This window comes from Oryzias melastigma, linkage group LG10 (genome assembly GCF_002922805.2).
Source record: "Oryzias melastigma strain HK-1 linkage group LG10, ASM292280v2, whole genome shotgun sequence".
NCBI classification, from domain to species: domain Eukaryota; kingdom Metazoa; phylum Chordata; class Actinopteri; order Beloniformes; family Adrianichthyidae; genus Oryzias; species Oryzias melastigma.
In genome coordinates this window covers 3,996,735-4,023,270 of record NC_050521.1, presented here as the reverse complement: position 1 = coordinate 4,023,270, position 26,536 = coordinate 3,996,735, and the positions used below count along the sequence as shown (strand labels likewise).

Genomic DNA, 26,536 nt, shown 5'->3' with positions numbered 1-26,536 from the left:
AAGGTGGCTGGTGTTAGAGTGGAGGATGCTGAAGACAGGCTTAGATGGAGGGAACTGATTCGCTGTGGCGACCCCTAAAGGGAAAAGTCGAAAGAAAAAGAAGATTTAAACAAAAAAATTAAAAATGACATTCTTCAAGGAAAAGCTCCAAATTAAAAAAAAAAGAGAGAAGACAAAGAACTAGAAAAATTTGCATTTCCTGCGGAAATATGTTTGATTGCAGTTTTGCAGAATGTGGTTTCTTTAATTGCTTCATTGCATAAGTTTTTAGCAGAAGACGCTGAAGTTTACCATATGTTGCTGAAGAAATTGCAGAAATCAGCAATGTTGTCAATAAATGGTAAAATCTTTTTGGTTTGCAGAAGAGGTAATTGCTGCGGGGAAAAAAATGGCAGAAGTGATTACAGAAATAAGTAATATTATCAATGAATGGCAGGAATATGTTGGATTGTGAAAATCTACACTGAAAAAACAAACTTTTTGCATCAGGTAATTTATACTTAATTATTCCTCATAATATTTACATAATAATTCAAATATTATGCAAATACATAGATTTTTTTAGTAAAGAAGTTAAGTTTACTTATTTATAAGTAATCAGAAATTTGATTATTTATGAGTAAGATCTACTTTTAAAATTGTTGTAATCACTTTTGGAGCATTCATTAAAATTATGTAAATTTTATTAGAGAAATGTATGTTTGCTTAAGATTTGATAATAACCTTACTTGTGGACGTAAGTACATTTGACTAGATTGTTGTTGGTAGTTTTTATATTCATAAAAGCAGTAAAATTTAATCAAGAATTGTTAGTGCAAATTGTTACAAGGATTTTCTTAAGTAAATCTTATTAGTTTTTTTTTCAGTGTATTTTTTGCAGAAAAATCAAATCACTATTTGCAGAAGGAATTGTTGAAGAAAGCAATACTGGCAGTGTATACATTGCACAAAACAGAAATTGAAAAACATAAGTGTACTGAAAAATCCAGGTTAGTTGAAAACCATAAGAATTGAGACTTAAAAGAAGAGAGACTTGTAAAATTGCAGTAGTAAAAAACACTGAAAACTGCCTAAAATGGTGTAAATTTAAACAAAGTTACCAAAAAGTATCAAGAAGAGATAATTGCAGAATTAGGTGTGAATGTGTGAGTGAATGGATGTGTGATTGAGGCCCTGCGACAGACTGGAGACCTGTCCAGGGTGAACCCCGCCTTCGCCCATGAGCAGCCGGGTTAGGCTCCGGCACCCCCACGACCCCGAAAGGGACAAAGCAGTCAGGGAAATGGATGGATGGATAATTGGAGAATTGTTTAAAAACAGCAGAACAGTCCACAAAAAGCAGAACGAGTACATGTTTGAATTTTTTGAATACCACAACTAAGGCAGAAATTTGTGAAAATAGCAAATAATATAAAAAAAAATTGCTAATATGTATCTAAAATATTAGCTTAATTCAAAATTAGCCTAAAAAATATCAGTGGATGCCAAAAAAGCCACAAATGCTATCATGTTCAGAAAATATTATCTAAACTCCAAAATACACTGAAAACCCACATTGAAAGCTAAAATAGCCAACAATGCTATTGGCTTAATTCAAAATTAGCCTAAAAAACATCAGTAGATGCTAAATTAGACACAAAAGTTAGCATGTTCCTAAAATATTAACTAAACTCCAGAAGTACCCTGAAAATCCCCAGTAAAAGCTAAAATACCCAAAAAAGCTAACATGTAGCTAAAATGTTAGCTTCACTTGAAAATAGCCTTAAAATCTTCAGTAAATGCCAAATTAGCTCTACATGCTGTTAGAGTGAAGAACATTGTCTGTGCTTTGACTCAGCAAACATTTAAATACAAATGTCCATAAAGCATTACAGTAGCAATACATGGTAGTTCATCAAATAAATAGCATTTACATCAGACAACTGGGCAGGACAGTTTTATCAGTATCTTGTCCAAGAACTGCAACACAAGAATGGGCAGGGGGTATGGAAGCCCAAACTGTTCATAATTATATAAATAAATACAACATTATTTAATCAAGCAACACTCCAATAAAAGTATTTTCAATAAATAATTGACCATTTTATTATGAAATACATTTCATTAAAATTTAAATGGACCATTTTATTATGAAATGTATTTCATTTTTACTTTAAAACATAATTTTTATGTTAAAAACATTTCATAATAAAAATATATATCATAATAATTTTTTTTTCATGTTGGATATTATAATCATGTGGGGGTTTCTTTTGTTGAAACTTTTATTTCAAAATTACTGTTTTCCAAAGTGTCCTTTTTATTTCACACTGCTGTTTTTCAGAACAACGTATTTATTTCATGATGAGCTTTTTCCAAATAATAACTCTGTCTGTCAATCACTGAAAGTGGCGGCGTGGATGTTTTCAAGTGCAGCTCTGTGCTCCGTCAAGTCAGCATCTTTATATTTATTTGATGCCTTGTTCAACTCTCTTTGTTGCAGAATTACTGCTGTTTGCAGTGTAAAAAATAGCTTAAAAAAAGAGAAATAGTTTATACCTTTTGACAGAGCTGTGCATGATTTCCTTTCAATATTAAAGACATCCTACACCATCGAATCATGTCAATGCAGCAAATGCAGCAGGAAAAGTAGTCATCAATGATTTAAAAAAAAACTGTGTATTTGACTGTTTCTGGTGCATTTCAGACACAAATTCATAAATATAACCAACTAAAACTAAACCAGAGCTAATGAAATTACCCCTACCATATATTAAAACCACGAGGAACACTTTAAATCCTTGAGTTTTTCAAAAATAGAAAATCTGCTTTATAATCCATTTAATTATAATTTAACATAATTTTAACTCTGGTGACTGACAATAAATTGATTTTCTGTGATAAATGAAGCTGAATATGAAGTTCAGATGTGTCATTATGACACTGTTAAACTATAAAGGATTGATGGAGAATTATGGCTACTGTTGTTAGGATCCACATTAAATGATTCATTCTGTTTATGAATGACTTGAAGAAAGTTTAAGTTAATTTCACTTTTTTTTTCAACTTTACTACTGACTTACTTTTCCTTTACAGTTACATTTAAAAAAGTATTAAAAAATGTTATTTTAACCAAAGAGCCACAATGGAAGGGTTAAAGAGCCACATGTGACTCTGGAGTCACAGGTTGCAGACTCCTGGTCTATACCATTCTGTTCTTAAACCTTTTAGAGTAAACTATATCTATATATATGAGCATATGATATTTGGAACATGAAAGAACAAATTACTTATGAAATATGAGTTATTTTGGTGAACTCTTTTTCCTACCCAGAAGAAAGAGGACTTGATCTCTGAGGGTCCACCTTTCACTCCTTGAGGGAGCAACCCATTTCATGACGTCATCCTAGAGCCAGCCTTCTCAGCGTGTCATTCATGAAAACAAACGTCCACATTTTTGCAAAGATGGGTGTGCATACTGGGTATGTGCCTTTATTATCACTGGCATTCACAGACAGAGTGGTGCTAATGGATTCGTTTTGTGGTGAAATTCAGTCTGAAAATGCAGACCACACCAGATTTGCTTCATAATCCATGTTCAAACTAGTTCTTCTGATTCTCACTTTTTCAACCAGGAAATAGTCTACTCGTTTTCTCCAGCCGCCTTCCTAACGTCCCCTGCCTGCTTGCTTCAGTTTAGTATCCACCTTAAATGTTGGTCAGATTCCTCATCAGAATTTTCTTTTACAAAGTTTAAATGCTAAGCTGAATGAGCGTTTCTTGATCTTTGCTCCACTGGATCACGACACAAACACCACAGACTACCGGAGTCTGCATGAGCTGGGGGAAATTGTGAAGCTAATTGATCACCACTAGCTTGATCTGCTAGTTTCATGGAGAAAAGTGTTTATGTTAGCCTAGGGTTGAGTTTGGCAGTGCAGACTCTTCCTGTCAGGGGTGTTCTCACTGGTTCACATCACAGTGTGAGGACCCGCTCGTTTTCGTGGGTATTGGAGGGCTGATGCTAAGAGCTAGGGTTTTTAGAGGATTACTCAGAAATGCGAAAGCAGATCAAAATACTGGATGACTGTTTCATCCACACGTGAGTCCAGAGCTGGATGGTCTTTTACTTACAAATCACGATGATGGTTTTTATGACATAAGAGAGAGGAGAGAGATGGGGACCAAAAGAAAACCTAACCAACCAGCCTAACCATCACTATGCTTAAACAAAACGACAAAAAGTCTCGGTGAGTTCTCTACAAAATGGGATCCAAAACACACAATAGGTGTCACCAACCAACTTACCAGAGTGCACAAGTTAAGATAAATTATGGGGGGTTAAAGGGTGCTCTGTCTTACCTGTACAAAAACCTCCCACATACTCCAGCACACCAAGCTGGACACAAGTCTTCCCAAAGTGGGCTGATAAGCAAGAGAGAGCCTCCTCCTCCTCAGAGATCCTCATGAGCCTTCATGCGGGACTCTGGGCTCTGATTGGAAAGCTTGTTCAACCTCCTCCAGGTGTCTTCTCTCAGTAAGGGAACACATTCGGAGGAGAACATGGAAAAATCTATGCAGCAGCTATGACATTTATTCTAGTTTTAAGTAGTTTATTCATGTTAGAGGATCATCCAAACAGATCAGGTGAATCTCCATGGTGATTCTCTGATCCTAAAACTGTTTTTCTAACCTTGAGTGGTTGGTGGTTTCAGAGCAGAAGTGGGCGGGCTTTGGGGTGGATGTGGTTCTGACTGATGGAAAGCCGTGGTTTCTGTCACAGGGTGTTCGTTCTCCGTGCTTGTGCACACCAGAGACGCTGCGACACGCAACATGGAGAAGGTCCAAGTCATGAAGGTCAGTTTGAAGCCTTGATTGTGCTGCTGTGTGAACTGTGGATGATGGGCTGAACTTTCCTGTCAGGATTTTCCGTGGATCGTTGCTGATGAACAGGAAGTCCACATGAAGGAGCCGAGACTGGTCCCTCTCAAGTCTATGACCTCAGACATCATCAAAGTGAGACGTTCCTCTGATGTTAACGGATTAAATGCTTGTGCTGAGCTGGACTTCAGCGCCTCCTGTTGCTTCCCTCTTACAGATGCAGCTTTACGTGGAAGAACGAGCCCAGAAGACATAGCCTTCGCTCCGTTAAGTTGTGGTGTTCTGTGACATAAAGGGATGAAGATGTTTGCAGAACCTGTTGGATCTCACAGATTTCCTGGGATCTGAATGGAAGATGGTGGTTGGGTCTTCTTTGATCAGCTGCAGTGATGTTCTGGTTCAGCCTGGACAGGTTTCTGTAATCTACTGTGATGTCCTGCTGAATGTCTTCACCATCAAACTCCTAATAAACGAATGATACGTGTGTGGTTTGTTCTAATGTTCATGCAGCTCATTAGAATTCTGCTTTGGGTTCAGCTGCATGTGGGCCTGAACCTTTGAAGAACTCTGACGCGCGGTTCTTCAGCTGTGCACGTGCGAGAACATCAGCCAGAGAGCAATAACCTCTGCTATCTGGCTCTGACTCAGCGCTCCGTGACCTTTGCTTTGAGAGCAGAGCGGCTCTCCTGAGAGCGGAGAGCACAATGACCGGGCGGCTTTGAAACTGCCACGTTCACAAACTGAAGATGTTTTCATTCGTTATGTCGCTTCTTCCAACATCCTACTTCCTGCCAAGGTGGTTGACTCTGGACACAAGTCCCCTGGATGGCTTTCTTCAAGGTGGGGGTCCCTGGATGGTTGCTCAGGATGTCCTTGGTGAGCTCTAAAGGCTGTGGCGTTGTGTCCTGCAGGGCTGGTGGGAGCATGCGGGACTTCAGTGCTGGTCTCCCTGCTGAGAGTCCATTTCCTGTTGGAGGAGACGTGAGGATGTTTCCCTTTGGTGAGAAGGTGTGACTTGTAATGATTGTGCTTTGTTCTCATGGGTTGAATGTTCTCAGCTGGAGAGCTAAAGAAGATGACCGCTTATCCGCCGCTCGTCTGAGGAGGATTCAAAGTGGACTTCCTGGTCTGCTCTGGTTCTCTTTGGTCACTGGCATCCTAGCTGTGGTGGGATCCCGCGTGGCCTCGCTTGTGGTGCTTGAGTTTAGCCTTCGAGCCGTTTCCGGATTGGTTACTGCTGGACAGGTGAGATGACAGATTCACTTCCTGTTTATGATGTCACAGTGTGTGAGGGATTTCCGGCTCTGCCTCTTTTTGTTTGTGCCACTTTTCAAAACCTTTAAAAACCTGCAGGAATTTCAAGGGAAGTATAGATATTCGAAAATGCCAAAGTGTCTCATCCCATCAGCCTTTTAATGGAGCCTAAGTGTGGAGGGGCTCAGCAAACATCTTTTTGTTTGAATTTCTGTTGTTATTTCCTTCTGACCATTGCTGTATGTGTCCTCTGATTCCCTGCAGGAACCCAGGACTTTCCTGCAGCAGCTGCTCTTGCAGAGCCAATTCTCTGTGGGCTGTGCTCTTACCTGTAGTTTGCACTTCCTCCATGAGGGGGCAGCCCAGCGCTGGCTGTGCCTGCTCCTGGCTGCAGCTCTCAGCTGGTTTCTGTCCCGGCAGGCTACAAAGCTTTGTCATCATGTCAGCGCTTTGTATGAACTGCACAGCTCGCAGGGATACTGTGGCGTCTGCATTGGCCTGCTCACCTCAGGCAGCTCTCTGCTGCCCCTGGTGGCCAGGGCCACATCCATCACTTTCTTTGTGGCTGTGCTGGCAGCGGTATCCATCATTAACAAACAGTTTCTGTCTGCAACCGAGGCACTGAGGTTTTGGACACCACTGACCATCTGCTACACGCTGCTGGTTGTGTACATGCAGGGTGAGTGCTGTGCTGTACTACAGCAATTTTTACCAAATACTTTTACTTCAAAAGTAGGGTTCCTGCAGGGTCTGAAAAAGTCTTAAAATAATAGAATTTATTAAATTGAATTTAATGGCTTAAAAAGTCTTTAAAGTCCCCATTTGATGAAAATCCTGCCAATCTTCACATTGACTGCAGTCAAATGAGCCGCCGTTCACATTTCTGTGGTCAAATCAGCATCACTGGATTTTTGGTGTGAGTTTCATCCAATACTTACGGTAGCAGGACTGAGAACGCTGGAAAATCTCCACCAGACTCCACGGAGCTTCTTGATGTGACCACGGAAATGTGAACGGCGGCTCATTTGACTGCAGTCAATGTGAAGATTGGCAGGATTTTCAGGATTGTAAATCTGTGGATGTTCGATCCATGAAGATCTTCATTCCTTGTCCAAGCTGACATATGGCTGGGCATTTTTATGTAGGAGCTGTGAAGTTTTATGGTAGTGAGACACAGAGCTATCATAATCAGACCGGGAGGTCAGAGGCAGGGCTACTGAGCTCCAAAAGCCACACCCCATCAGTGGAGAATTGGGAAACAGAGGCTTCAGATCAACATGAAAATTGTCTTTTTAATACATTTAGGTTGTGGGATTTTGGTTAAAAACTTCATCATCAGAATTAAAAGACTACTGGGAACGTTTTTTGAAATAAAAAAAAAATTGTCATAAAGGGTCTTTAAAAAGTCTTGATTTTTTATATCTGAGCTTTTAAAAGTTGTGCTCCTTGAAACTTCTCTGTTTCACATTTCATGTCCAAGATTAGAAGTTTTAAACCAAGATTATTTTGATCAAGTGATGTGACTAAAAATCGGCAAAAGCAGTTGTTATGGACTAATACGCTGAATAACCAATGCTGTTTTGATAAAAAAGAAGAGCTGTAAAGCATGATGGCACAGACCACAAACAACAAGATGAGAAAAAAAGTCAAAAAATCTGAATGAATTTATAAAATGGAAAATAATCAATAAAATGAAGAAATTGACTAAGAAAATTCTCTTAAATTTTTACATGCATGGCCTTAAAAATGTCTTAAAAAGTCTAAAATTTAAAAATCTCAAAGTAACAGAAACTCGATTTGAAAAGTGTGTCTGATGTTCTTCTTCATGCTCATCTGATGTTCCGGTCCTGCAGAGGAGCAGCATCGTCTGCCGGGCAGCCAGGCTCTTCTCAACACTGTGGTGGTGCGTCTTGGGGGTTTGATGGTCCTGATGCTGACTGTAGGACAATGGGCAGACGTGCTTCACATCATCATGTGTTTTCTGGGTGAAGCTAGTTGTCTGGTTCCCACCATGGACCTGCTGGATGCAGCTTTCTTAGAGGTTGGTAATCTAGTCAGTAGATGTTTCTAATGACAGAAAACTTCTTATCCTACGACCTGCTGGGGGGTTGGGGGCTATATGATTTGAAGATTGAATGTATTTAAAGAATTATCTTTGGTTTTCCTGACGTTTCACAAATCAGAACATCTAGATGATTTTAAATTAACAACAACAAGACTCAGACATGTGTAATCTGAGTCCTAACCAGCTATTATTGCTGCACTTTATGAACTCAGCAGTAGGGCTGTAACGAGTATCCGGGTACTCGGGTATTCGCGATTTGCTCCCGAAAATTCGAGCACGGATATTCGTGACGTCCAAGATCGCTGATTCGCAATCTTTATAAATGTATTAAATTGTAGTAAAATATGATCATAATATCATCTGGGGACCAGACCCGGATCTAGCCAGCCCCTATTGGGGGTGCAAACAGAATATCAGGGGGGGGCAAGTTTAGGGATACAAAACAGTTCCGGTGTAAAATCCTCCCAAGCCCATAAAAAGCCTCCCTCCGATAAAAATCCTGTTTTAAGAGTTTTTAAGATGTCTGTGTCATTTTTCTTCTAAAAGAGAACAAATGTAATACGAAATCATTTTGTTTTTACATTTCCGAGTATTTCTCCTTTTAAATTAATCAAAGTGTCTTGGACAGACTCTGTTTGAATGAATGATCTTCTTTCCATCAACAGCTCTGCTGCACATGCACTAAACCCTCATCTGTTCCTAGTGTCTAGTTCAGGTTCTGGAGAAGAGAAGATGGTATCTTCACATTGACTGCAGTCAAATGAGCCGCCGTTCACATTTCTGTGGTCAAATCAGCATCACTGGATTTTTGGTGTGAGTTTCATCCAATACTTACGGTAGCAGGACTGAGAACGCTGGAAAATCTCCACCAGACTCCACGGAGCTTCTTGATGTGACCACGGAAATGTGAACGGCGGCTCATTTGACCGCAGTTGGAAAGGATTGTAAATCAATGAAAGAGCATTTGGATGTTAGCTTTCATTATTTTATCAAGAACTCTGCTCTGAGAAACCAATGATTTTTTTTTATTTCATTTAATAACGATACATAACACCAAAATAATGCTATATGCACATAAACAGTTAAACAGTTAATAAATGAAAATTAGCAGAAAGAAGAAAACTTATATTATTTGCCCCTACTACTAAATAAACCAAATTAAATCAAATTGTATCAACAAGAAAAATGAACATAAAATCCTGCTAGGTTTTACATAGGTATATATAAACAAAAATACATACACATTTACATAAACAGTTGTCTAAACAAACCCTCATTTAATTCTATTTACCCACATTATGTCCAGTAGCATTAACTATATAAGATTTATGAAATTATTTTCTACAACTTATCTCTAATATTAATTGAATGTATTGATCACAGCAACGTCAATAAACATTGGAGAATTAGCTAAAAGAGTCTTTGGTGAACTGGAAAGAGAAAGAATCAGGATTTTGGAGGAAGTTCTGTCCATGAAGATCTTCACTTCCTCGTCCAGCTGACATCTGGATCAGAAATATGTTTGCTTATCCATCTCTTTTTGGTCTTTTTTAGGACATCTTATTCATTTATGTATTACTTTGAGTCATTTTTATTCATTTGCAATAGTTTATATTTGGTTTATTTTTTTGTCTTAAATATATATTTTTATGTATTTTTTGTTGCTTTTTATTTACTTATTTTAATGTTCTGTTTAGCTATTTATTATTTTGGGTATTTTTATTATTTATTATGTGTATTTTGTCACTTTATTTAAGATTAGTTTATAAATACTAAACTATTTAACTATTAAAACAGCCAACACACTGTCTTCGTAGCAGATGATTAAAAAAATCTCTTTTTGTCGTCATCAATGTACTAAACCAACAAGTTGCTACTGCAGAAACTCGTAATTCCTGTTTAAAATTGGACACACAAAAAAAAATCCATGGATGAGAAAATCTTTAGTGATAACAGAATGTATTTTCATCAGACGGGAATTATTTCAAATCCAGCATTTGAAATCCTGTTGTGTAGTTTTGGTGTTTTGTTGAATCGTTTCTTGTTATTTTCACTAACTACTCAATTACTCAATACACTAATTACTCAATACACTATAAATATTAATCAACATCAGGATAATTGTTTAAATTTCATAATGCATTTTCGCTACAGACAACATAGTAGTAAATCACTGATGTAAAAATAAAGAAGATTTCAAATAATATATGTGTTATTGTTGCCTTTAAAATTTAACAAGAATTTAATTTAACTAAAGATTAACCCAGCAGATATTTTATATCTGTTGTCCACGGACAAATGTTTTAAAAAAAATATTATAAACAACATAATGTTAAAGTTTATACTAAGGAGGTGAGGCAAATTAAAATTCAATAGAATATGAAAGACAACCCCAACTTCCCACTGTCCGCCTTCATCTAAGGGGCCTTTCCCCGCCTGCAGCCGCCTGCTCTCACCGGGGCGTCACAGGCGAGTCATCTCAAACACAGCTAATGCTCCAGTGCTGTTAGCTTAGCTACTACAAACAGCGCTAGCTTTAGCAACCAGAAACCTGCGCTTTGTCAACTTGTTTCTCACTTTTTCCTCCAAACTACAACAAAGAGAGCAATAGATGAGGAAGAGAAAGAGTTAAAATTGAGGGTGATCGAGTCATTTTAGCGACAAACAGCAGATAAAAACTTCTAAATAGTTCTGCCCAGCTCTGCTGCAGAGAACCGCACGTATCTGCCGCTGAGCCTGAGTGCGCGTGAGCAGTGGTGGTTCTACACTGAATTACTCCCCGGGCGAGACCCTCCCCAGCGCCAATAGCGAGTTCTTAATGCAAGTGCATACGTGCGGAAATTCCACGCAGCCCCTGAACGCACCTCGTAAATCCATTAAATCAGCGCAGTAAAGTCAGGAATAAATGTTTTGAATCAACTCTGGGATGGATGCTTGTGGTGACCAGCAGTGGAGGAGAAGCAGACTCCATCATGTTGTGTTTGAGCCTCAGAGATGAAGAACAGAGACTCACCTGTCAAAGTCAAAGAGCTTTTCTGACCGCCAAATAAAGTTTAACCCACGTTTGGCGGTTGTTAATTTAGAGGTCCGCCTATATTGAAACATGGGTTATAGAGTGTCATGTTATGACTGACTTAAAAATAAAACATTCTACAAAGTAGACCCCGCCCTCCTTCCTCATCCATCCTCTTCGTTTAGGAGAGACCCGCAGCTGAACAGCCCCTCCGCCCCTCCCTCTCTCTAAACACCTGTCCGTTTCCTGCTCAGCGGACAGGGGCGCCTGCACCAGCAGAGGGCGCTAATTCGCTGATTTCAGGCCGTTCAACACATGAGAGGTAGTAGACGATCATAGCTGCACAGATTATTATTTTCCTCCCAGCGCTGAGATGCCGCCCCCTTTGAATCGGCGTCCCGGGCAGCTGCCCGTATTGCCCATGCCTAAAACCGCCACTGCGCGTGAGCAACGGAGTGAGAGAGGAGGACCCAAGTGAAGCGAGAGGCCACGCCCTCCCTTGGATCTACCAATCAGCACTAGCAGCTACTTTGAATGGGAGTCAGAGAGAGCAGAGCGCTCTGTTTTTCTTGTTTGGATGGCATCACGTTTGGGGGGGGCAGTCCTGAAATTTGGGGGGGCATTGCCCCACCTTGCCCATGCCTAGATCCGACCTTACAGGGGACGATGTATTTTTGCTCTGAAATGCAGATTAATGTAGGATTTTAAGTTTATGAACTCAAACAAAGCCGAAAGAGCCGCGGTACTGCCAACGGAAGTAAACACATCTTCGTGACGTTAAGCTTCCTGTTTTCAAAGTAAATCTAGCGAGAGCTTTTTTCTGTTCAGAAACTGAGACTGAAGTTCCCCTCACTGACATAACTTCTGAAAAAATGAATTAGCTTTAACATCGGAGCTTTAGCTCCAGTGTTTACAATCTTTTGGTTATGATAACTCTTCAACATTTCACGCAATCAACGAAACTCCAGCTTATTCTGAAGAAACAGCCTCATGCTGCTGAAAGGTGGATGTAATCAACGTGAATCAGCTGATTCTGCTGCGAAAAAAAATAATTTTTCATACGGACTCTGCACCATTATGTAATGCTTAGAACGTAAAATATTGAAGAACTTTGAGGATAGAAAACTGTGGAGAACATTTTCAGATTCTGTTGTTAAATGATCCAAAACAGCAGTGATTTTTATCCTTTTATGTTGTTTTACTGCTGAACCAGAAGATTGATTAAAAAAAGGGTAAAATGACAAACAACATTTCTTTCTATCTGAATCTTTTTGTTTTTTTATCAGTTTTGTTCATTCTGATCTCCTGTTCTAAATAAAGGTATAATTTCCATCCATCCAAATAGACATACACATACTAATAAACATTATATTAAAAAGTAAGAATCGTGGTTCAATTCGTGAATCAAATCGGATCGCCACCTAAGCAATGATCCACAGCCCTAGTCAGCAGAAGGAATTAATCTTTTTTATAAAGACGTTTTTAAAGGGTTACCAAACCCTAAATCAACTTTTTTGGCTGTTGACATCTATAAATGGGGCTTTAAAAGTACTGTCTGTTGGTCATTGTCAATTTTTTGACAAATTACAGGGCTCTAGACTAACTTTTTGCACTGGTTGCACCGGTGCGCCTACTTTTTTTTCTTAGGTGCACAAGCACAAAAGTTTGGTGCACCAACATTCTCGACTACATTGCATTTAACTCAGCACTTTTACATGGTCTCTCTCCTTTTTATTTGCTGTCAATATTGGCATTTAGACTTAAAAATGATTCATTTACAAGCTGGTAAACATAAAGCCTTTTATTTGAAACACAGTTTTACAATAATAATAAACTACTAAATTTATATAGTTTATAAAAATTAATAAAAATGTGCAGTTTGTAAAAGCTTAAATTTGGGACAGCAAGTGAAATGGGTGGACCCTAAAGCTCCCTGCTCCACCGCATTCTGATCCATCTAGTTAGACAAATAGATCCATGAACGTCTTTGTTTTCTAGGAAAAAGTGGCCGGATGGCTCAGTGGGCTAAGTATAGGGTTTACACGCAGGAGCCTTGGGTTCAATCCCCATCTCCATCCAGATTGGGTCCTTAGGCAAGACCCTTGACGCTGCTGCCTAACTGGGTCCCTGTGCCCCTCAAGTAAAGGGTTGTGTGTCAGGAAGGGCATCTGGCGTAAAAACTCTGCCAAATCACTGATGCGAAACAGTGGGTGCCGTGTCACTGTGGCGACACCTAAAGGTGAAGAAGAAGTCTTTGTTTTCCTGGTCTGATCTGGAATCTGGATCTAAACTGTACATCTGGATAGTAACGATATTGTTCACTGTTTTTGTTTCACTGTAATGTTAGTTAGGGGTTGTGAGGGGCTGTAAGCTAGAGAGAGAGAGAGTAAACAAGATTTCATGAGATATCAGTAGCTGCGTTTCCATTACACATTTCCAACCTTAAAAACAATGTTTCGAAATGACAACAACAGCTATGGAGTCTCGAAAGAGCCAAAATGAAATAAATATATACACCATTAAATAAATAAATAAATGTGCCATTAATTATTTAAAAGTGGCAATAAATAAATAAATGTTGAAATCAATAAATAAATGTTGAAATTAATGTGGCATTAAAATATTAAGATAGAACATTTAAATATTTTATGACATTTATTTATTTCATTGCCATTGTGGGTTAAAAGAGCCAATTTGAAATAAATAAATTTAATATGAAAAAAATAAACAAATGTGTCATTAACTATTTAAAAGTGGCATTAAATAAATAAAAGTTTAAATAAATAAATAAATGTTGAAATAAATGTGGCATTAAAATATTCAAATAGCCATTAAAAAGCACTTTTTAACATTTCAGAATATATTTATTTCATAATTTAATGACATATTTCGTGAAACAGGAAGTGGACACACCATTCAAATGCAATCTGTCAAACTCTGCCGTCAAACTCAGTGGGCGGGCCTTACTCTCATCATCGCTGCTCCATTGCTCTGGCCTGGTGCAATCCTCGTCATGGCAAAATCACGTTATTTCCACGATATCTGGTTAGAGACATTTTGCAAATTGCAGACGATGTGGAATCACAGTCCCATATCCAAGAGCAAGTACTGGCCAAGATCGAGGAAATTGTTATTGGATTAATTTTCGCAGTGTCTGACATGGACATCGATCCTACAGTAGTTCAGTGAAGTTAGAAAGATATTCACAGATTCGCACTCAGATTTGGCTCAATAGCTCTTCAGAAAAACGTTCAGATATGACAGCATGTATCTAAATCATCTTGTATCAACACAGAGAGTCACCTACACAACTATTTCACAAGAAAAAAGATTGTTTTTTCCCCGTTTAATAAGAAGTGCTCTCTTCGGGCTGCAGATGGAGAGACAGCTGCTAAGGGACCATCTACAAAGTGAAGTTTCCAGAAAAGGCCATTCTGTAAAAGTCAATAACCTATCAGAAACAAATAAATATCAGCTTTTATGTGAACTCGTGATGGAGATTCGTCACCATATTCGTGCTACAATAAAGATTTTGAAAAAAAAAATCCTTTATTTTATTATTTTGATTTCAACAATTTTAATAGATATATGAAGCATGAAAAATATGCTCAATAGCTCTAGGAATATTAAAGCTAGAGTCACCAAACTTTCTGCACTGACTAATGATCTTTGTTGTTCTATGACAACAAAGATTATGGCAGAAATTTACTTTTTTCATTTTTTAGATTTTTTTACAATAAAATTATGGATCATATTTGGTCTAAAATGGTTAATAGCTCTGAAGATATTAAAGTTAGTCACCAAACTTTCTGCACTGACTAACGATGAGCTCATTGTTCTACTACAACAGGGGTAGGGAACCCTGGTCTTCAAGAGCCGCCTTCCTGCATGTTTTCCAGTATACCAGGTAATCAATCATGAGTAGAAACTGGTTCAGGTGTGTCCAGCCAATAAGAACATGCCAGAGCAGGGTATATTGGAAAACACGCTGGAAGGCGGCTCTCGAGGACCTGGGTTCTCTACCCCTGTACTACAACAAAGATTATGGCAGAAAATAAAATAAAGATAGTGACTTAAAAAAATATTTTGGTTGTAGTAGGCTGGCATGACAAACGTTAGTTGAAGTTGATGGTTTTGAAACTGTAGTATTGTGTTTTTTGTATTGTGCATAGTGTATTATGACCTATTAAACAACAGACCGAATATGATCCATATTTTTATTTTAAAAAATTCTAGAAAATAATGAAAGTAAATTTCTGCCATAATCTTTGTTGTAGTATAAAAAATGAGCTCATCGTTAGTCAGTGCAGAAAGTTTGGTGACTAACTTTAATATCTTCAGAGCTATTAACCATTTTATACCAAATATGATCCATAATTTTATTGTAAAAAAATCTAAAAAATGAAAAAAGTAAATTTCTGCCATAATCTTTGTTGTCGTAGAACAACAAAGATCATTAGTCAGTGCAGAAAGTTTGGTGACTCTAGCTTTAATATTCCTAGAGCTATTGAGCATATTTTTCATGCTTCATATATAATCAAAATAATAAAATAAAGGATTTTTTTTTTCAAAATCTTTATTGACGAATCTCTATCAGTAGTTCACATAAAAGCCGATATTTATTTGTTTCTGAGGTTATTAACCTTTACAGAATGGCCTTTTCTGGAAGCTTGCACTTTGTAGACGGTCCCTTAGCAGCCGCCTCGCTGTCGTCTCTCCATCTGCAGCCCGAAGAGAACACTTTTTTTAAACGGGTAAAAAACAATATTTTTTCTTTTGAAATAGTTGTGCAGGCGACTCTCTGTGTTGATGCAAGACGATTGAGATACTTGCTGTCATATTTGAACGTTTTTCTGAAGAGCTATTGAGCCCGGAAGTGCGAATCTGTGAATATCTTTCTAACTTTACCGAACTACCTCCATTGTGCAATGAGCAACGTGGGAACGCACCCGTTTGCACACTGCATTCAAGGTTATTTGGCGAGCTCCGTTCCCAGCCAGGGAGTCTCCCATGCCGTACAAAAGCGGAAACTCCGTGGGGAAAGGATCCGGTGTTAACAACGGTGCCGCGGAAGTGGACGGAGAATAAATTTTAATTTAGCGAACAAAAGTTCTTGGTTTTACCAAAACAATGTTTACAGCATGTATGTGAGTGAGGTGTCAGACAAAAACTTTCAAAACAAAGATTCCCGAGTTTCCTGAGATCAACGGTCCTGCTTTGACGTCCTGTCTATTAAGAAAGATCACAAAGGTCTCATTACTGGTTTCGCCATGACGAGGATTGGACCAGGCCAGAGTAATGGAGCAGCGATGATGAGAGTTAGGCCCGCCCACTGAGTTTGATGGCAGAGTTTGACAGATTGCATTTGAATGGTGTGCCCACTTCCTGTTTCACGAAATATGTCATTAAATCATGAAAAAAATAAATATATTCTGAAATGTTAAAAAGTGCTTTTTAATGGCTATTTGAATATTTTAATGCCACATTTATTTCAACATTTATTTATTTATTTAAACTTTTATTTATTTAATGCCACTTTTAAATAATTAATGACACATTTGTTTATTTGTTTCATATTAAATTTATTTATTTCAATTTGGCTCTTTTGACCCACACTGGACTTCTTCTTTTCCTTTGGGCTTTTCCCTTCAGGGGTCTCCACAGCGAATCAGTTTCCTCCATCTAAGCCTGTCTTCAGCATCCTCCACTCTAACACCAGCCACCTTCATGTCTTCATTCACTGCATCCATAAACCTCCTCTTTGGTCTTCCTCTAGACCTCTTTCCTGGCAGCTCTAGACTCAGCATCCTTCTACCAATATATTCACTGTCTCTCCTCTGAACATGTCCAAACCATCTCAGTCTGGCCTCTCTGACTTTATCTCCAAAACCTCTAACATGTGCTGTCCCTCTGATGTATTCATTCCTGATCCTATCCATCCTGGTCACTCCCAAAGAGAACCTCAGCATCTTCATCTCTGCTACCTCCAGCTCTGCTTCCTGTCTTTTCTTCAGTCCCACTGTTTCTAGTCCAAACAACATGGCTGGTCTCACCACAGTCTTGTACACCTTTCCTTTCATTTGTGCTGAAACTCTTCTGTCACACATCACACCTGACACTTTTCTCCACCCATTCCAACCTGCTTGCACTCTCCTCTTCACTTCTTTTCCACACTCTCCATTACTCTGTACTGTTGACCCTAAATACTTAAACTCCTCCACCTTCTTTATCTCTTCTCCCTGTAACCTCACTCTTCCACTCTGGTTCCTCTCATTCACACACATGTACTCTGTCTTACTGCGGCTAACCTTCATTCCTCTCCTTTCCAGGGCAAACCTCCACCTCTCTAACTCCACCTCCACCTGTTCCCTGCTCTCACTACAAATCACAATATCATCTGCAAACATCATAGTCCATGGTGATTCCTGTCTAACCTCATCCGTCAGTCTGTCCATCACCATTGCAAACAGGAAGGGGCTCAGAGCTGATCCCTGATGTAATCCCACCTCCACCTTGAACTCCTCTGTCACCCCTACAGCACACCTCACCACTGTCTTACAGCCCTCATACATGTCCTGCACTGCTCGGACATACTTCTCTGTCACTCCAGACTTCCTCATACAATACCATAGTTCCTCTCTGGGCACTCTGTCATAAGCTTTCTCCAGATCTACAAAGACACAGTGGAGCTCTCTCTGACCTTCTCTGTACTTCTCTATCAACATCCTCAAAGCAAATGTTGCATCTGTAGTGCTCTTTCTTGGCATGAAACCATACTGCTGCTCACAAATGTTCACTTCTGCTCTTAGTCTGGCTTCCACTACTCTTTCCCACACCTTCATTGTATGGCTCATCAGCTTTATTCCTCTGTAGTTACCACAACTCTGCACATCTCCCTTATTCTTAAAAATGGGCACCATCACACTTCTCCTCCATTCCTCAGGCATCTTCTCACCACCTAAGATCCTGTTGAACAACCCGGTCAAAAACTCCACTGCCATCTCTCCTAGACACTTCCATACCTCCACAGGTATATCATCAGGACCAAGAGCCTTTCCACTCTTCATCCTCTTCAAAGCCCCTCTCACTTCACCTTTACTAATCTTTCTTACTTCCTGCTCCACAACCGTCACCTCTTCTACTCTTTGTTCTCTCTCATTCTCTTCATTCATCAACTCTTCAAAGTATTCTTTCCATCTTTCCATTACACCACTGACACCTGTCACCACATTACCATTCCTATCCTTGATCACCCTAACCTGCTGCATGTCCTTCCCATCTCGATCTCTCTGCCTTGCTAGTCTGTACAGGTCAGTCTCTCCCTCCTTACTACCCAACCTAGCATACAAGTCATCATAAGCTCTTTGTTTGGCCTTTGACACCTCTACTTTCACCTTACGCTGCATCTCCCTGTACTCCTGTCTACTCTCCTCAGTCCTCTCAGTGTCCCACTTCTTCTTAGCTAGTCTCTTACTCCGTATACACTCCTGCACCTCCTCATTCCACCACCAAGTCTCCTTATCAACTCTCTTTCCTGATGACACACCAAGTACACTCCTACCTGTCTCCCTGATCACATTAGCTGTAGTTATCCAGTCATCTGGGAGTACCTCCTGACCACCCAGAGCCTGTTTCAACTGTTTCTTAAAAGTCATGCAACAATCTTCTTTTTTCAGCTTCCACCAGTTTGTCCTCTTCTCTGCCTTTGCCCTCTCTTTCTTCATCTTCTTCACCACCAGAGTCATTCTACACACCACCATCCTGTGCTGTCTGGAAACACTCTCACCAACCACTACTTTACAGTCACTGATCTCCTTCAGATTACACCGTCTACACAAGATGTAGTCTATCTGTGTGCTTCTACCTCCACTCTTATAGGTCACTCTATGTTCCTGTCTCTTCTCAAAGAATGTATTCACTATCGCCATTTCCATCTTTTTTGCAAAATCAACCACCATCTGTCCTTCTACATTCCTCTCCTGGATACCAAACCTGCCCATCACCTCCTCATCACCTCGGTTTCCTGCACCAACATGACCATTGAAATCTGCACCAATGACAACTCTCTCATTTCCAGGGATGCTCATCATCACTTCATCAAGATCCAACCAGAACTTCTCCTTCTCTTCCAGCTCACATCCTACCTGTGGGGCATACCCACTAACAACATTGAACATGACACCCTCCATTTCTATCTTCAGACTCATCACTCTATCTGACACTCTTTTTACCTCCACAACACTCCTAACAAACTCCTCCTTTAGGATAACTCCTACTCCATTTCTCTTCCCATCTCCACCATGATAGAACAACTTGAACCCTGCTCCTAAACTTCTAGCCTTGCTACCTTTCCACCTGGTCTCCTGGACACACAGTATGTCTACCTTTCTCCTCTGCATCATGTCCACTAACTCTCTACCCTTTCCTGTCATAGTTCCAACATTCAAAGTCCCAACTCTCAGTCCAACACTAGTGACTTTCCTCTTCTCTCTCTCCCTACGAACCCGCCTTCCTCCTCTCCTTCTTCCACCAACAGTAGTCCAATTTCCACCGGCACCCTGTCGGTGAACAGCACCGATGGCGGTCGTTGTTAACCCGGGCCTCGACCGATCCGGTATGGATTTCGTAGGTCTGATTCGCATATTTGATTTGGCAAGATTTTACGTCGGATGCCCTTCCTGACACAACCCTCTGTATTTATCCGGGCTTGGGACCGGCACAATGAGACCCTGGCTTGGGCCCCCTCGTGGCTACATTGACCCACACTGGACAATGAAATAAATAAATGTCATGAAATATTTAAATGTTCTATTTTAATATTTTAATGCCACATTTATTTATTTCAACATTTATTTATTAATTTCAACATTTATTTATTGCCACTTTTAAATAATTAATGCCACATTTATTTATTTAATGGTGTATATATTTATTTCATTTTGGCTCTTTCGAGACTCCATACACACAAACTAACGCGATGTCATTAAATCATGACGATGAATGAGAACAAGTTTTTTTTTTTTTCTTTTGATTCACAAAAAAAGGAGATTGTAGTGACGTCACAGCTCTGTCTGGAGTGCGCGTGCCACGCATAGTCTATTAACAGTCTCAGGTGAGAAACCTGTTCAGCGGTTTTTAATAAATAACCATTCCAGCAAGTAAGCTGCTGGACCTTTTTTTCTGTTTAAAAACACAACGAGATACATTTAAGTTTCTGTACCTGCACTCGCGCTCTTCCATAAACGAGACTTCAACATCTTACTCAGTCTCCAAACTTCAGAAGTGTAGCTGCAGATGAAGCGATGAGGAAATCTTGGTGATTTTATTATGGAGGAGCTGCACGATTCTGTACGACACTCAACTTATAAAGAGCTGTGAAGCTGTTGGATCTCTCCTGCTGCCCGCTCTGCTGCGCTCAGACAGACACTTCATACAAAGAGGCGCATCTATTTCGACAAAAGTGTTTCCATTACAGTTTTGCGAAAAATGTCTGTTTCGAAACTCCCCCAAAACCACCTCTTCTAAGCGCAAAAACTTTTTTTAGAAAAATGTGAGTTTTTTCGAAATTGTGGTGTTTCCATTAGGAGAATTTATTATCGAAATTCCAATTTGCAAAATTTCAGAGTTAATGGAAACGCGACTAGTGTGGAGTTACTTCACACGAACAGTCGTGCTCAGAACTCTAATGAACTCCTGTCGCTCTGCAGAAACTATGTCCTAGAAAACGACAAGTTTTTAGATTTTGCCTAAAACCAACAAAATCATAATGGAATTTAAAACCCTATGAAAACAGATCAAATATAGTTGGAGTACAACTAAAATGCTTCACAGATCTGAAACTTCAACTAACAAAAAGAAAAACATTTAAACGTTTTGTGATCAATACAGAGCCATTCATTTTGATTTTTTAAAATTTACTTTTGTTTTTTTGAAACATTTCCTGTTTTTTTTTTTTTTTTTTTTGAGTTGTTTTGGTTTGTGGAATTTTGTTTCTAGATTTCTAAAACTTAATGTTTTTTAATTATTTATATTGATTTTGTAGTAACGTGCAAGGTCTTTCTGTATCTTCCACGTGAACTTTATTGACTTTTAACTTTTTGACTTTTAACTTTATTACTGTCATTGAGATCTTTATAAGGTTTTGCGTTGATGAATGTGTTAATGTGATCTAACCCTCAGGGCCACTGTAATTAATCCTAAAACATAAATAATGTCGCTGTGATTCCTGAATAACTGGCCGTTTGGCTTGCCATAAACCTTCTACCGTTCACATGATCACCGAGAATCGGCTGATTCTGATGCGGGACAAAAGCAGCTTTTTTTCTTGTTTTGCTCCGATATGCACAATATTACTAACATAGAAACATAGACCATTCATAATGAGAGCACTGCAGCACGAAGCTGATTTTCTCCCCGGCAGTGTCCGACAATAATCGTGGATTACACAAACACTTGACAACTGCTCAGAGCGCATCAGCGTGAGACTCGTTTCACTAGAATTACGCTCATCACGTCAACGGTAGACAAAAGAATGTAATCTAAACCCTGAAGCTAAAGCTCCGGTGTTGAAGGATTTTAACACACTTTTTAATTTGCTCCACCTGCCATCAGCATGGGGTGCGCATGCATGCGGTGCGTGTGCATGGACCCAAACTGAATGACTCTGAAAGTGTCCGCTTTAGTGCCCGCCGACGCGGCCGGTGTGGAAGCTCCTTCATTCTAATAAATTAATAATAATTCTTATTGGAGGTTGTTACAGCTGCACACACAAACAGGAAGGAGACTTTTGGAGTCACGGAGATTATGTGTGTTTTTTGTTTTGTCCTCACAGAAGACTAGGTGCACTGGTGCAACCAAGAATTTTTTTTAGGCGCACCAATAAAAATTTGGTCACAAATGCGATCAAATTCTCTAGAGCCCTGAATTAAAATAAAGTTGTTTAATTCATGAAAATATAGTCTAAAACCACATCTACAGGTTGAAACAAGGTATTGCAGTTGAATTTTCTGATTGGTCAACTGGTGTAAGTCTCAGAAGTGTGACGTCTCAATGCTCTGAGCTCCAGTATAAAAGCCCCGTCCATGTGGGATTCTGTTACGGTCGGTTGTTAGCTTTAGCATGGGTCGTAGGTGTATTGCCTTCAGTTGTCTAAAATCTACAAGATTACACAACTTTCCAGTGGACTTGGAAGTTAGGGAACAGAAGTTGAGTGCAGTTGGTATTATATCCAGCAAACTCTGTCCTGCTGATGGATTTAACGGACATTTGATTCTGGATTGTTTGTTTTCTAACACATTAGCTTTTATGCTAGCAGCATTTACCACTCTCAGACTCTGGTCCCCTTCAGACTTGCAAACCCTCAGCTGCGCCGGGAGCCCCGCTGTCAGTTATTGCAAAAGCAGCATCTTAAGTATTTTTATATTTTACTGCATTGACCCTTGACTATTCGCTGCTATAGACAGACGTGCGCGCAGGCACCATTGCTATGCATTGAGTCACGTCAACAGAGCACAGCTGTTTCAATGTAAGAAATGCTGGCATCAACCACAAAAATTGGGCTAGCTCCCTCATTTTTTAACAGATTTTCATAAAGCATGGCTCAAATTAAAGCTTAGGAAATCATTGATGTCGTGGTATATTTACATTTTTATTATCTCTAAAAACTAAGCTGCAAATAGTGCAAGAACTGCGCCTTCTAGTTTTACAGGTAACTTGCTGCAGTCAAATGAACAGATGTTTCCTTTGTGCAAGAATCTATAGAACGGAGCTCGTAAATGCTGATTATCCAAGCCCAGAAAGGAGGAGGATTGATTGATGAAGTTCAATGGTATGACTGTCTTATAAACTTGACAAAGTGAAGTAAGAAAGCCAATTTCCTATTATTAATACCTCAAAGTGCAAAGAACAAAATAATAATAACACTCTCGAACACACATACAAAAAAAATTGGATAAGCAACAGCTTGTAAAAATCTATCTTCATGAAAAAAAGAAATTAAATTTTTGTTATTTTTGCATTGAAATTCTGTTCAGGCAAGTTCTGTGGAGAAACTTGCATCACTTTGCCCGGTACCACTCTACATATTTTTTTTTTTTTTCCGTTTGTTTTTTAATTGAATGTAACAAAGACAACCCACTCTACATATTGAAGACCCAGTGTATGCTACATAACCCACATAACATAACCCCCACAGTCTGGCTCCACTAGCCCGGCCCCCTTTTTGGCATTTTTCAAATTTGGATGAGAATGGAATCAGCCTCCAACTGCTCTATTTGATTACCCTTTAAAGCCCCGCTCCAATGAAAATTGAGTTTTGAACGTCTTCTTGTAATTGTCCTCATAGTGGAGGACGCATGAAAAGGATTTCAGATTGAAACTGTGTTTCTGGGGATTTTTTTATCCAAACCATGCTGGATGAAGATCAGACAAAAACCTGCCGTTTGAAAAAGCTCAGGTTTTGTGTGTTTGGGCGGGGCAAAGTCTCTCTGTTCCGCCTATTGACTGTAAAAAATACTGGACTTCTCGAGCCATTAGGTTCCCCATTGGAAATGCATTACTTGCACTCCTCCTAAAAGTAGGCCACCACTATCACCGTCACTTCCTGAAACAGCTATCGCCATTTTGCAAACGTCTGCAACCCATCTTCAGCAATTGGTCTGAGTCTCTGTGAGTCATAGCTGAGTCATGAATCTATAGGAAGTACTGTCGCCAATCTGGAGTGAGTTTATTGCGAGTTCCCTCCTCTTTCCACGCCTCTACCACGAGACCGCGGGATGTAAACAGCTTCTACTTTAATAATGCTGGAGAATTGTACAAGTCATTGTTCATGCCTTTGAGGGAGAACCATTCCAACATTTGATTCTGTCAGCAGTCCTTTGGGATTTACTTACATTTTTTCCTTTTTTTCGAGATAAAAGGAGCATTTGGGTGATGCTGCTGCAGAGCGAGGAACGCCCCCCCCACCGCGCCGCCGCAGCAGCAGCTTCACTTCACATGCGCTCCTACATTACAGTCTGATCAGATGCACGTGAGAAGCGCGTTCAGCGGTTTTTAAAATAAATAACCATCCCAACAAGTGAACAGCTGGATCTTTTTTCTGTTTAAAAATACGACAACATCCATTGAAGTTTGTCTCGCGCTCCTCAGACGTCTGCGTCTAATTCAGGCTGCAAGCTGGAAAAGTGAAGAAGATGAAACTTTGGTTGGTGATTTTATGCGCATATATGCAACTTATAATTTATAAGCTACAATCAAAACAGTGAAATAAAGAAAAACGAACGTTAAACAAACAAAAAAGTCCAAAGCACATAACCTCAGAGTGAAATCTATTTCTACAGAGTAAATCCTCATCTAAAAATGTCGACAGCATGCTCCTCTTGTTGTTTTAAACTGCTGCATCGGTACATTCCATTGAGGAAAACAACAGTAGGACAATGATTGGTACATTGTTGAATTGTAAAGTAGGTGTTAAAAGGTCTTCACGGACCCATTGATGAAGTCTGCTCCCATTGGCTACCCGTCATCTGTCAATCAAACCCCCCAGACGGTCAACGTCAGACCCACAAACGCTTATTGAGCCATCTGATTTGTCAATTTATAACTCCAATAACTTGTGATAATGGAAAAAAATATTTTAAAAATTTAGGATTAGAAAAAAAAGTTAATCAGAAAGCAGCAGAGGAAGAATGATTATTCTGACATATAAAATGACTGAGAAATAACTGTCTGTTTCTCAATGGAAGTCAATGGGACTTTGGCCTTTTTGTAACCCATTGGTACTTCCTATATGGAACAAGGAAGTAGGGGGGTTTGCTCAGTCCAGTTATTCTCATATACAGTCTATGGTTCCGCCCCATTCTGAAGCATGCACTTGCAGACAAATAGATCCATGAATGTTTTTCTCGTCTGAGCTGAAATCTGGATCAGAACTGTACGGCTGCATTGAAATGATATGTTAGCTTGGGAGTACGAGGGGGCTGTAAGCTAAGGGAGTGAGTGTAAACAAAGAAGTGAGTTACTTGCGCCCCAGCAGTCCCATCCACAACCCAGAGGTGAATTTCTAATCAACTCCAGATGCTCTGCAGAAACTATGTCCCAGAAAATGACACGAGTGCTTTTATTTTGGCTAAAAGCTGAGTAATTATTGGACGACTGGGAACGCTTTGAAAATAGATAAAAATATAGTTGGGACTGAAGGAAAAGTTGGTAGTCGTTTAACCCTTGTACTATCCTAGGCATTAAAAGTGGGGTCATGTGCACCCCACAAGAACTTTATTTTTCACTGATTTTTTTTATCTTCACTTGTGTCTGTGGCAGACAGAAAAACCTGTCCACCTTTGTCATGGGAGGGATCACACATCAATTTAAGGGTGGGGTCACCTGGACCCCATAAAAAAGCACATGAGTTAATCTGAACTCTGTTTTATTTTGCAGTTACAATAAAAGGTATTCAATAAAGCCACTTCTCTGTTGTGTCTGTACAGAATGGAGATTTCAGTGTGGAGAAAGACCATCAGCGGAGACCACAGAGACGTCACAAGTAGTATCAATGCCTTTATGAATGTCACAAAAAAACCATTTTATTAAACATGCTGAACTTGTACTGTGATAAAGTATGTTTTCTGAAGGTTTTAACAATATTGAATATCCGGTTTTCATTTGTTCACACAACCATTACATTTCTGGATGTAAGCTAACCTTTATTTGTCTGTACTGTAGATGCTTTAAGTTAACTGAAGAATGTTTCTGCTCCAAAGGATCTGGGAGTTTCCTCAGACTTGGTGGTCTGGTTTCCATTAGCCTCAGCATTTACAATGTTCCATTTTCACTGTAGATATTGACTGCATAGATCAGTGGTCGGCAACCTTTCACAGTAAAAGAGCCATTTGGGCTTGTTTTCTACTGATGCAAAACTAGAAGGAGCCACATAGTCTTATTTTGATACTGTTGTGCATTCATTACAATGTATTTTTTAATAATAAATATGAATTATGCTTCTTTTATGGCATGAATAAAAACGGAAATATAAAGGGAAAATAGCATTTTTTATGTTTATTAAGAAGCTCATATGATTTCCTTTCAAAATAAAAGATGCCTTGTGCCAGACCGGATCATCCCAGTGCAGCTCTGGACATAAGATAATATGTGCTTCAAACTAATAAAGGATCAGAGTTTTTACCAAAGCTTTGCTTACTTTTTGAAATCTGAGTGTTCTGGAGGAAGCGTAGAGCAAAGAAGACCCCTTCATGTCAGCAGGGATGTAAAAACCCTTACATAGTTTTTCTTCTAGGTACACAGCCATTTATAAGTTTAAAGGGTAACCGAACCCTAAATCAACTTAATCA

At 39.4% G+C, this 26,536-nt stretch overlaps 2 protein-coding genes across 3 annotated transcripts in view; both read left to right on the top strand.

Moving 5' to 3' along the window:
• The window catches only part of mad2l2 (mitotic arrest deficient 2 like 2), a 28,872-nt gene extending 23,528 nt beyond the window's left edge, over positions 1-5,344 (top strand). For both annotated transcript variants that reach the window (XM_024261080.2, XM_024261081.2), the window contains exons 6-8: positions 4,763-4,836; positions 4,903-4,995; positions 5,078-5,344. In XM_024261080.2, the coding sequence (XP_024116848.1) occupies positions 4,763-4,836; positions 4,903-4,995; positions 5,078-5,116 (206 nt within the window). In that variant the 3' untranslated portion in view covers positions 5,117-5,344. The remainder of the gene's footprint in view (positions 1-4,762; positions 4,837-4,902; positions 4,996-5,077) is intronic.
• Positions 5,345-5,495: 151 nt separating this feature from the next.
• tmem82 (transmembrane protein 82) lies at positions 5,496-26,374 on the top strand. The gene is made up of 6 exons (XM_024261079.2): positions 5,496-5,700; positions 5,772-5,841; positions 5,919-6,105; positions 6,379-6,793; positions 7,968-8,155; positions 25,676-26,374. Exons 1-6 carry the CDS (start codon positions 5,607-5,609, stop codon positions 25,733-25,735), a joined length of 1,014 nt encoding a protein of 337 aa, XP_024116847.1. The 5' UTR covers positions 5,496-5,606; the 3' UTR covers positions 25,736-26,374.
• Positions 26,375-26,536: the final 162 nt, after the last annotated feature.

Excerpts from the sequence above, each read along its gene's own strand:
- tmem82 (XM_024261079.2), top strand. The coding sequence starts at position 5,607 with ATGTTTTCATTCGTTATGTCGCTTCTTCCAACATCCTACTTCCTGCCA. Across the intron at positions 5,842-5,918 it reads CATTTCCTGTTGGAGGAGAC|CTGGAGAGCTAAAGAAGATG; the intron begins GTGAGGATGTTT and ends GAATGTTCTCAG. Across the intron at positions 8,156-25,675 it reads TGGATGCAGCTTTCTTAGAG|AATGGAGATTTCAGTGTGGA; the intron begins GTTGGTAATCTA and ends GTGTCTGTACAG.